The following is a 13,150-nucleotide window of genomic DNA, read 5'->3' as shown; positions in this document are numbered from 1 at the left end:
CCAAATAAAAATGCAGCATTATTTTGTCAGAAAGAGAAATGATGCTAACTTTTTTATGCCTGACTCCTGCATATAAAAGTTAAAAATATGAGCAGTAAAGAAATAAAGGTCCGATTTTACCTTCTTTATCTACGGAATCATCTTACCTATTCACCATCTAGGAGTTCAACATCAATAACAGATCACCACCAGTGTTCAGAAATACATACAGAAATGAACTTTTCCCACTGCTAAAGGCTCCAGCAGTCCCTTCATTTTCACATATTTCTTCTTGGTGAATTGAACAGGGAGATAATATGTGCAATATCTTATTCTTCCAAGGTATCGAGTATTTAAACCCTCTAAAAGGATGTGAAGTAGCTTTTTTAAAAAAATCCCAGAACTTTTGTGGGAAAAAAAATAATTTAGTGCTTGACAGCTCTTGAAAAATTCCTATTTGAAATTTTTTTCTTTCTTATACAGTAATAAGGCTAAATTTTAATGTGCCATTTAAACACTGTATCTCAGCATTAATTTTTTCCAAATATAAAATAGTTTGTTTCACTTTATTATTTATACTATAGATGCATTTAGAAACCCAGTCAACATTAGGGAGCAATTATACAAACCTGGAAGACACTTCATATGGAGGAATTTATAAGCTAATTTAAAGAAGAGGAAAAAACCAAAGCCCCGACCCACAAATGAGTAAAACAAGGTGCTAGGCAAAGATGAATAAAAATAGCCAGAGGAAGCACTTGTGTTTTCTTTCAAAACACTATACACAAATGCCAATCTCCTTACATTTTATTCTTGAAGTTAAATATATATATGAAAATATTTGGTTTCTGGTCAAAAATACTTTTAACCTTTTCACATATGTAAGTGTGCCACAACACTGCTTTAGGTCAGTGCAAATTAATTGGTTCTCAAATAGATATGTAATGACAAAGCTGTCTATATTAAGAACTACTATGTGTGATCCCATTCCCAGATGGTTCTGAGCCTTTAAATCCACGCCAGCTTTCTAATAGGTTTAACTTGAGCTATTTGGCCTGGTTTAGTCCACAGAAACAATAATAATCCTGTAAGGGTTAAGAACAGAAGACACCCAAAAAAAGTTATATGTCAAACTGAAATTGTATTGATTTCTTTTCCCATTTCTATCATTAGGAGTAGTAATTTAATCAGAATAGTAACTTAGGTAACCTACAATAAGCATGAACTAGTTGTAACTACCCAGCAGGCACATCATAATGCATCACTAACTACACAATACCTTACCCTCATTCAGATTAATATATAAAGTAGAGTTGCAGGAGTGGAAGGGGTTCGCATCTTCCTGTAAAACATTTTTAGACAGTCTAACTAGAAAAGTAACATCCGTGAAAACGCATTCTCTTTTTCCTCTGCACATTCAGTACAATCACTAAACAGACTATATACTGCATGCACAACACCCACGCCAAGGCTGCAGTTCTAACTAAGCTAACGTAGCTTCAGGCTGAACAGAGAAAGTTTACCTTCCCCCTTAACCCCAGGCACATGCTGCAGCATCCTCACTTGCATCAGCTATTGTGCATTTACACTGTAAGTGAGATAAGAGAACTGATTCAGAAGAAAAACTAAACTGATCTCCTTTCTCCTCTCCCCCTCCTTCCTAAATGGATCAATTCCCTTATCTGGCTTACCATGTCCTGGCTCTTGGTGGTCGTGTAATCAGAGAATCACAGAACGGTTTGGGTGGGAAGGGACCTTTAAAGCTCATCTAGTCCAACCTCCTGCACTGAGCAGGGACATCTTCAACTAGATCAGGTTGCTCAGAACCCCCTCCAACCTGACTCTGAATGTTTCCTGGGATGGGGCATCTACCACCTCTCTGGGCAACCTGTGCCAGTGTTTCCCCACTCTCATCGTAAACAATTTCTTCCTTACATCTAGACTGAACGCTTCTAGTTTAAAACCATTACCTCTTGTCCTATCACTACAGGCCCTACTAAAACGTCAGTCCCCAATACATATGGAAGCAGTAATCTAAACATATAAAGGAATATTATTCTACTAGAAATCAAGGAAGAGAAGTAGTTATTTCTTTGAAGATCAGAATACAGAAATATCATAAGTGCTTAGGACTGCCAGAGATGTAAGCAGCTTCATGATCTTAAGCAGAACAGTCAAGTGATGTAGAACTGTATCTGGTACGTTCCAAGAAATACAGGGATGTATTCATGATTTAACAATGTACCTGCCACACAATGGTCAGTGTATCAACAGATGAGAGAAAAATCAACCAAATAAAATACATTTTCCTTCAATCTTCTTGCCTCTACAGGTATCAGGGAGCTAGAGTACTGATAAGAAAGAGCTCGCTAGACATGACATTAGGACTAGAGTACTGGTACTCTGCAGGAAATACAAGAAAAAGTATATTTATGGAGTTTCAAGAACAGGAAAAAACGAGAAGTAAAACAACAAATGAAAGGTAAAAGCCACTTTGTGAGACAGAACCTTAAGTGCATTAAGAGAATCACAGTACTATTATACTACCTAAACAACTGCACATAAAGGGCAAGTTTGTACCATCATTTAGAAGAATTGCACATACACATTATTGCTCTCATTAGCAAATACAAAAGCATTATGCTAACTCTCTTGAGCACAAGCATGTAAATCAGTTTGTTTCCTTTTAATCTACCTTTGTGACTAGGAAGAATAACAAATGTGCTAGCTGCACTTCGTTCTTGAAATGAGGCAACACTAAGTATATCCAAAAACCATAAGGAAGCACACGTTGTCTTTACTGAAGAGTAAATCTGCAGAAACCTGCTTTCACTGGAAGATGCATTATTTATCTTCAGTAATTAAGGACTGAAAGATTGTTTTATTTTGCCAGAGAACCTTTCTCACATATCTGTAGCAGAAGCTAGTTGCACTCCATTTTTTAAAATTGTAGTTCACAGGTAATTTCTACAGTGCTAGCTTCATTGCTTTATTATTTTAATCTCAGAAAAGAAAGGTTATCAGAAAGCATCTTAGCTGCATTTCTGTCGAGTAGTGGTTGAAATTACACGGTCATTTAAAAGGCAAAGAATTTTCAAATAATCATCTTCAAAAGAGTAGCTGATAAGTATAAGCGTAAGTGCTATGCTGATATTATAGCCAAGGCAGGTCCAGTGTACTGACCTTCTGCAGAAGAGCCAAACATTTCAGAAAGTAAAACTGACAATTTAGTAAATAACATTCTTTGTACTGATTAGACTTACGCAACTTGGGTTGAATACAAGTAAAAATGTGACAAAACAATATTTTTCATTCATAGTAACAATGGATTGTAGCCCACTGCAATAGTTTCACTTACATAAAATACAGAAAGATTTATTGGATTACCGCATACGTGAAAGTTTAACTCTGCAGTCGAAAAGCCAGACATAATTTGATTTCTCCAGAGTGACTTTTTGCACATAATCTTGTAAATCAGTCTCAGGATATGTAGTGCACCATCTATTCCCCCATAAATGTAAACTAAAAGAAATCTCTTGCAGTTTATGATATATACATAGAATCATATTTGTTATTGAAGTTTAAATGAAGCATGATAAAAGCAGACTGCACTTATCCAAACATACTAATGTGTATGAAAAAAGCACCATTTCTAAAGATGTTTTATATAGATACAGGATTTTACCTTTTCGAAGTATAATTTTTTTTTTCCTAATGCCTGTTCCAATCACATCAGAAAGTGTGAACTGGGCTTTCATTCAGTAGTTCAAATTTTAAATAACTTACAATTATTTTTTTAAAAATGTATCTTATATATACGATATAGTCCAAAACATCGGAGCAGAATAGCTTTCTAGGCCAAGTAAGTATTCATTTTTGTCAACCGAATACATGATACAATTATTTGAGAAGACATAGAGATATTATGCACCTGTGAAATTTAACCATATACTACCAGTTTACTACCATATGCTATTTTATGTCTCCCTCATCACTTGTCCATTAAAAATATGAAAAACTTTCAGATCTGTAAAATTATGAATAGTGTTTCTTAGTCCAATTCTCTAAGAATTAGACATGTATAATCAGAGGAACGATAATGTCAAGTACACCTCAAACTACAGTCTTCCTATTGTAAAGGAAGAACAGGTAAACATTTTCAGCAAAAATATGCATCTGAGAAACTGTAAATCTATTAAAAATGAGTTAATTTAAAACCAGCTGCCACACCAGGATTGACAGTCAGGTTGCGTGACAGTGATAAACACTAAAAAGAAGCATCCTTCATTTTAATGCCATTTCCATGAAATGTATGCCCTTCTTAAATATTACCTAGGTAGCAAGCCAATCATAATCTTCAGTCTTAGAAAAAAAATTTAAAAACATGTTTTCATTTCAGGTACTATTTATTGTAATACTTTATACGACTGGAATTAAATATGTATTTCAATATATTTTAAAACTTTCATTTTTACCCACCTATTGGTACAATCCGCTCTGGTTCACAGCAGTAGAAGCATACCATATTCCCACCATTTTAACTGAAACTTGGTTTTACCATTTACCATGATATCCTCCATGCAAAACCCAGTCCCCAGTCGCAGAGGGAGCTCTTCATCGCGCGACAGATGAGTCAGAACCAGAGACTGAATGACTGAACACCAAACAGTATTTCTGACTAAACACACTTGTTTGTTGCTCTCAAATGAAAACACGGAAGGCTCTGGGACCTGGGCAGAGAGAGCTGCTTCGCAGGACATAAAATAGCCTGGGAACTAAGAGGATAACTATGTGGTAAGATGCAGATTAAGTGACACTGAGGCTTTTTCTTATTGGCCTAGTCTGCTGTAATACTTTCATCTTCCCCCCCCCCCCCAATTAAAAGATGGATACATAGAGAAGGGAATACTGTAACTTCAACCAAGATCTTTGTGTGCGTCAGACATGACTATCCAGATGTTTATCTAGCAGAATATAGATTATCAGTGCTTTAGGACAGGAACACATACAGAAGAGGTATTAAACCCTACAGTTCCTCTCACAGCATAAGTGTTTACACATTTGGAAAAAAATAGCACAGAGTGAAATATGCTCTTAAAGACATCTTAATAAATCCAAAATCTTCAGAATTGTCTTCTAGTGGCTTTCCATATGTCGTTAAGCGATGGTGTTTCAAGAGTAGGTGCCACCACTGAAGTGGGCAAGCTACAGAATCTGTATCTACATCCAGACAGCCTTTTAATGTGAACAAAGTTAAATGATCATTTCATTTCATTTCCCTTTTACAGACTCATACCTTCATCTTACCATAAAGCCCTACAGGTTTATAAACCCATGTCTGCCAGAAGAGGTTACTGCCACAACATTCAGTTTCAATTTTATACTGTTTGAAAAACTCACTCTTCCATTTCAACCATGCTGTCTGGTTATCCAGGGCTTCTCTCATGTATTATGTTATATTAGCAATAACCAGATGTTCCAAAATGTAATTATTACACTGACTATACACTGTCTTACTGCATCTCAGTACATAATAGCTGTCAGAAAAAGCAGGAGCATTTTGACAAATTTTTCTGAGGACAGAAGAAAGTCTCTTCAATGCAAAGGAGAGTTTGGATGCTATTTAATAAGAACTCATTGACAACTCGGTGACACAAGAACTGGCTAACAAAGAAGTACAAATTACATGGTCTGGCAGTTTGAAACCTGTACCCCTTCTGATAAATGGGACTGAAAACCTGAGTATATAAGCCCATCACATGGCACTGAGACACACCAAAACTACACAGCCACCTAAAAGGAATCACCACCTACGTTGCCGCAGCAGAAGTATTTCCAACCAAATGAAGGAAAGCAATCAGGTCTCACCTGGAGTCAGTACCAGCAGGTAGCACCCAAGTCTGAGATGGAACATGGGATGCAGCACCTGGTCTGAAACAGGCCTGAACTGGTCTTATTTTACTTTGACAAAAAGGTCAAGAAGAAACAGAGGAGTCACTTGTGTTTGTACAGAATGGTAAAAAGGAAGGAGAGCAGAGACTCTGAAACCACGGACAATGCTGACAGAAAATTAAGACATAAACTGCCCAGGAATATATGTAGAAGATGCACTGGAATAATTTCCCCCAACCAGAATAAAAAAAAAAATAATCCCAAAACAATAAGCCTCAGGATCTTATGAAAAGAATGATACAGTGATCCCCAGGGTCTGCACTTGGTGGGACAGGAGACCCTTCCCACGTCTCATGTTCTGTCCGTCGGTCTGCCCAACGAAGCCGCAGAAAGCTGTACTCTGCAGGCAGGATGGAGTCAGTCCTGGTCTGATACTTACAGGAGTGCCAACCAGCCACAGGAGGCAACTAAATAACATTCTCCAATAGCCAGGAATTGTGGTATTACTGAATGACTGCAGTTGGACTTAAGAGTACCAGAGCAGATTAGGTGTTTAATTTGTAATTATTAAGGATGTATAATGATTTGGGGAAATATTACCCTACAGAGAATTTTAGTGTCAGTAGTAGTCATCCCTGACAGGATTTATCTTTGATTTACATGCTCCACTACAGTGCTATTCAATATGATGGTTTAAAAAAAAAATAAAATAAAATAAAAAAATAAAAAGGTATCCAATCATACTATGAAACTGCGAAATTCCAAACTACTGCTAGTTGGTCAGTACTCAGGTGTAGGAGAGATTCGTATCTCTGAAACTACTTTTTGGGAACAAAGATCCAAGAGAAACTTAAGTTATTTTGGCAGCTTTCAAATGAAATTATTCATATTTATGATTTAAGTGAAATGGAACAAAATTTGATTAAAAGCAGCGTGTGCAACTTCCTGTAACTTTAAAATTTCATTTCTAATTATGTGTTGAGAAATACAATTAAAATCATCTGCACACCAAAATAAATGTTATTTACAAATGAAAAATTAGAATTCCTTTGTTTCCCTGATAGCTTGGCTCATTAAGCAAATTTCAATGGAGCCACTGATGCTTTGCAATAAAGTGTTTGCTCTCTGTTTCTAAATCAATGTTAACAACTTTCACTGTTTTTATCACTGCAATTTTTCAGGTCTCTGACATATTATTGAAGCTGTTTAATGGGAAGCACGCTGTGGGAAGAGGTGAGGCTTGGTAGGAGGGTCTGAAGCTTGAGCCAGGAGAGGGCGTGCTGCGACCCAGCCGGAGGCCAGCAGCCACGGGAGAAATTCCTAATTGGTCCAGCAACTTTCACAAATTAGATTTCATTTTACAGTAGAAATTTTAAAACCTTTCACTCTTTCACTATATTCTGCTAACAGTGTTTTCCCAGGTTTACTAAACATTATTTCAGCTACTTGTTCTCCCAAAAGGCAACCATTATCCTAGGTAAAAGTATTAAAAACTAGCCTTCATTTAGAGAAAAGGAACTGTAATAACAGCTCTGTTTTACACATTCAGCTGTGTTAAGAATACTTCTATACTAAATTTCTTATTCTTTAGATTGACCCGATTAGACTGCAATTATTAAGCTTAAACAAAACAGCAAGGTCCCATGTATTCATACTTTACTGCAATTACGTCCAAGTGCTCAAGCACTTACATTTTCCTTACTTTTGCATCTGTTGTATGAGATTCCTATACTGTCTCAAATCACAAGGGAAATCATCGGATACATCATAAAGAAAGTATTTGTCCAGACCTGGGGGAGGCTGGTTAGTTCACCAGCAGGTTAGTTCACCAGTTCATCTTCCCACTATCTTCAATTCCTGTCAGTTTTCCATATCCATCATTTGAAAGACACCAGGCTGCAGACATCCTAACGCAGCACAACTACTTTCTAGTTTTCTTATTACAACATTTAAGTGGAAAATAAGTAAAAATACAGTAAAATTTAATTTTAACTAGAGGTCCAAACATAACTGTCATACCAGCTTTCCAAATCTGGTTAAGTATACTGAGCCCGTGGACAGTATGTAGTTTGAAACATTTTACTGATTCAAAAATACACGTAAGCTACATAGTTTTCTGGAATACAATGAAAAGCTTGATCCCAGATCTGACATGCACTTGAAGATTCAATAATCACTTCAAACACTCTCAAATATTTTATTTTGTTTCAGCTTTTTAATCCTAACAATGGAAAACTTAATTTTTCACTCAGTTCTACCTTCATTACACTCAGCCAATGGCTTATAAAAGTAAGCTGTCAGTAAAGAAACAGAAAACACCACCAACTACTAGAAAACACTGAATTTCTCAGTAGTCTGATGCAATGTATAGCAACAGAAATTATTATTTTTTTTCCCAGAAGTTAAATTTGTTTCCCCTGAGAACACAAGTTGTATTGAAACATCCAGCAGAGACCCAAAACTCTGCAAACATATTTCATGAGGCTTTAAGAATCTGGTAGCTTCTCCAACAGAACATGAAGAAGCCATATGAAGTAGCGCACATAAAAGAGCAACCACACATGCACGTTTCCTAGAAAAGCAAGAAGACTAAACACTTCCTTCTGTAATTCGGTTTACGGTACCAGGTGCCACAATACACAGGAGTGTTATGATATTATTATAAGCCAACTTGATAGAGAGAGATTAATTAAATACAGGAATATTACTTGAACTCCTACCCTTAAAATACAAGGAATTACAAGATACAGCTAAGAGGCAGAGTGAGCGGATTTCAGGACTGGTAGTTTCAAAGATGATGGCTACGCGGAGGTAGGATCACTGAGTCGCTATGAAAATTGAAACAGTTGCTTCATGAAGGAGTCAGTATACATAAGAGCAATTAAGCAAGATTTGAGACTGTACAGTTGAAGATGTCAAAGAGGTAACTGGAAGCTGGAGGGGACAATAGTCATTCAAAGGAAAAGCGACTGCGCTCCTGCAGAAGGTGTCCTCAGGAAAGGACTGTAAGGCTGAAATGGCAGCAGAGACACCGTGATTAGTTGATAGATCCCGGCAATAAAAAGGCTCAAATGTAAACTGAGGTACTTGAGGCAATTTCATTTGCTAGAGACTGATTAAGTAACTAGGATTGTGTTAAGACAAAGGTTGAGAAATTTGAGATGAGAAGATGAAAATACTCTCTCTACAAAACAAAAAAAAAGTAACTACTATAGTAGAAACAAATAAAACATGGAACTACCTGAACATTTTTTTTCCAAGAATTGGAACAGATTTTGTTCCCATTCATTTTTTTGTAATATGCTTCTCATCCAGTCTCCTTAATTTTGCCTTGAATTATAGCACTTCAGTCTTAATTTCTCTAATTCTTTGTTTAAAACTGAAAAAAATCTCTTAGCCTATAAGTTGATGAAAGAAAGGCTTCTTGATACAAGAACATAGGTGTGGGTCGGCTAAAGTAGAATATTATGCTCTTTGGTCTAAAGACCATTTGTTTCTTGAATAATTTATTTTGCACATCCGAAATAGCCGGGAATATAGCTGAGTGCCTGGCTGCAGATAGTAACAGTGTCAGGTATATCAAAAACAAGATGTGAGAACAACATTAAATATGAAATAAAATCTATTTAAACAGTACCTGTTAATTTTTTTTAATTATAAACCTCAGTTTCAGTATAAATAAAGTTTACACAAAAAGCCTAGTAAAAACTGTTCAGAAAAAGTTTCAACTTTAAAGCATGAAAAAATGAAGTAAGCTCTGAAGTAACATCCAGAGGTCTGGGGTAAAGCCTTCTTTGAGCACTTAGGGCAAAGGAGACTTGACAAGCTTGGAAGCACAGCAGATCTCAATTTGATACAGCTTGCAAGATTTTTCCCAAGGCTGAAGTCTAGAAAATTCAAAGAGGGTGGGGTTTTTTTAAGCATACCTCTTCTCTACCTTGTCTATTAGACCTCAGAGTCTTTAGTGGTCTTCTGTAACCTCAACGTCTACTGCAGTCTCTCATGCAATGCAAATAAATTACCTGTCTTTCAACTTCTAATTTTATTATGCATTTTCATTTCAGATGGTCAGAACAAAATTTTAATGCTCATATATAAAACCAAGAGAAAAAACTGTATGTTGCTTTATTCAAGTAACCCACCCATTAAAGAGATTAAATGCCATGCTGACACCAAGAAAGAAAATCTATGAGAGCACATAAAACACAACGAGATTGCTCAACTCACTGACATCTCAATGGCGAACACCCTGCTCCTAGGGATACCAAAGCCCTGTTGATGCTTTACTGTAACGTATGCTTACGTTATACTTGCACATCAAGTACAATTTATCAGCCTTTTGTTTTTACATTTAATTTAAAAAACAGCTGCTCCTTCTTTTACATTAATATAGACAGAAGCAAGCATTTGTTCTTTGGAGAGTATTCCTAAATGCAAATCCTGAGAAGGCTTCCTTTTAGTTAATTTAGTTTCCTGACTACATCACATGCCAGGAATATTACTTATTTTACTGCAGAAAGCAAATTAAAAAGTAATACTTATTTTTGAAACAAGCATTATTTTCAGAACTGTCTCAATAGGTTTATGATCCGCTATATCTGAAAGACCACATATAAAACCAGATTTAATGTCAAGTCACTTTAGATAAATGTGTTTGTCAAAGAGAAGATATTTTCCTTTTTATGTTTTTTTAATTTGTTTGGTAGCAAATTTCTACTATAAGAAGTGTTGTAATCTCAGTGTTGTTATATCTTAAAAATAATGACCCATGCTGTCCTTGTACATAAGAACGTTTTACACGTCATAGCACAAAAAGCAGAGAACAAATTAGCATGGAGAAGAAATGTATCTTGCTGAACAGAACTGCACGTATCTTACTGGAGTAGGGAGATTTAATAAACAACTATGGCAAGGCAACAATTTATGTCTGCGAACTCTGAAATAGTTTTAAAAAATGCACATAATAACAAGCATCATTTACTTACGGTGTGTGACTCCAGCAAGGGTTTGATAGAAGGTAGGGGTATCACTGTCATCAGTGAGCGTCACATACACACCTCCAGACAGCAGCCAACGGGAAAACGTGAAAGCATCTTTGTTGTGCAATAGCCAAACCCTGAACTTCTCATAGTTTACCTTTTCACCCTGACAGAAAAATAAGAAAATGTGAGCTGTTTTTCTCTGCTTTCTCAGTACCAGTAAACAGGAACCATCCAGCTGTATGAACAAGAATTGGGACAATCTCCTATAAAAATAAATACTAAAGTAATTTTGTTCCTTGGAGCCATGCCTGTTTTTCAAATTCATTCTGAAATACAGCACTGGGAGGGAAATTAGACTCCTCAGTGCTCTCTGCATTTCAACCACCTACTCAATGTGGCCTTTGGAAAGTCATTTACTCTGAACCTCAGGTTAAAGGGATTAGAAGAAAAATGGTTACTTACAACTCAAAGTAGCAGAGGTTATTTTTATGAATTTAAGTTTATTGTGACAGATAAAAGCTCTTCTGTGCCAAATAACAGGTGCTCTAAAATCATAAACATTCTGTTATATCTGCACAAGTATACAAATACTTACCACAGAAAAATTAGATTTGTGAATAACTAATAGAATGATTAATCACTGCAGTAGCTTGTCAACTTTTTGCCTCTATTGACCAAAACCCACTTTGGAGCATACATGTAAACATGACATTCACAGTATCTCCTCACTCAAGTCTCTCTTGCTGGATGTCTCACGGAACTGCCTGGTCAGGAATACATAAAGCCCAAAGATTCACAGAGTTTTAAATGCTGGAGAGGCTGTTTAAACCATTTAGTTGAATGGTTTCCAAGCTGTGGCCTTGAAACCACAGGGATCAGCAGACTAATTTCTACAGGACCTACAAAACTAAAATAAAAGCAAACCTATTATCAGTAGACAAACTCATTATATGGAGATCCTAATCTCCATGGGAAATAAACAGGGGTCTGCAAAGTGGAAGAGGTTTCAAGCCATTGATTATTTAAAGTTCTCTAATATCACAGACCATTAAACTTCACTGAATTACACCTCCACAGAATCCAGCAATTTGCATTTGGCCACAGAATATCTGCAACTGCCAACTGCAGAAAATTGAAAATCCACTACTTCCTTTGCCAGGTTGCTCAAATGGTTAATCACCATCACTGCTAAAACATTTGCTTCGTATTCCAATTGTAATGGATTATTTCAGGTTCCGGATACTCATTCTTTTTATGCCTCTTTTTCCTAAAGAGTGTTCCATTTTTCCCCAACAAATGCATGCAGAAATATCCCAATACTTACAGCTACTATCATAGACTTACGCATGGTTATAATTCAAGGAAGTCAAGATGCTACATTGCTATTTCATCACCAGTTTAATCTGTAGATATCCAGACGACTGACTGACAGCGTGGTCCTAACCTCCTTCTTACCAAGACTGTTTCTGATCCTTCATCCCTTCTCTTTTGTGACCACAATCACATTAGTGCAGTCATGTGGCAAAAGAGATCTAGCTGAAAAGTAACCTGCAGGATTAGGAGCTACAGAAAAAAAAGGCTTACTTCTCGGCCAGATCAGTTTGCCAATCCAGTTCATCAAGGCATCCCATAAATACCTGAGCCAGCACAAAGGTAGAAGAATGAATGACAGTCAGGAAAAAGGTAACTCAGCCACATGGACTTTGCAGGATTTAACCCATTATGGAACCACATGCTTAAGCAAAAAAATCTCTACTGCCAAATTAACAGAAAAAAAAAGGCAGCCCACAATTTTATTTTATTTTAAATTTCTCTAACAGTTTGGATCAGAGACAAGATCGTTGTCATACTACCTGTCCCACTCTACTTTCCCTCTGCTTTTTGCACCACTTTCTGTAAATGCAGCAAGAGCTGTGTCACACTTCACTAAGACTCTGTATTTTTCCAATTAATTAGAGGAAGGACAAGGAAGAAGAGGGACAGGAAAACTTTCGATGGAGGAAAAAGCATTTGAAGCAAAAAATGTTTACAGCTGAGGCATGATGGAACTTGAGCAACTAGAGCAATACAGGTATCACTGAATTTGTTCCCTGTACTTCAGAAACAAGAGTGAGGACAACTCAGATATGTTTTAAAGCTTATATTTCTAGATGAATACATGCAATAATTCTGAAGAATAGAAGTACCTATAAACATCATCCTTGAAAGCATAAACTCATCCGCCATACGGCAGGAAGGAAGGCCCACAGCAGGAACATTAAACTTTCTCACTCTCCAGCAATGACCTAGCATGATTA

The 13,150-nt window shown here is 36.5% G+C and overlaps 1 protein-coding gene across 5 annotated transcripts in view; it reads right to left on the bottom strand.

The window, feature by feature from the left end:
• The window catches only part of USP32 (ubiquitin specific peptidase 32), a 79,417-nt gene that overhangs the window by 34,429 nt on the left and 31,838 nt on the right, over positions 1 to 13,150 (bottom strand). For all 5 annotated transcript variants that reach the window (XM_054847302.1, XM_054847303.1, XM_054847306.1 and 2 more), the window contains one exon: positions 10,857 to 11,016. In XM_054847302.1, the coding sequence (XP_054703277.1) occupies positions 10,857 to 11,016 (160 nt within the window). The remainder of the gene's footprint in view (positions 1 to 10,856; positions 11,017 to 13,150) is intronic.

This window comes from Grus americana, chromosome 19 (assembly GCF_028858705.1).
Source record: "Grus americana isolate bGruAme1 chromosome 19, bGruAme1.mat, whole genome shotgun sequence".
In the NCBI taxonomy this organism is placed as follows: Eukaryota; Metazoa; Chordata; class Aves; order Gruiformes; family Gruidae; genus Grus; species Grus americana.
Note: the sequence above shows the minus strand (reverse complement) of the source record. Positions and strands in the feature narration are given on the sequence as shown.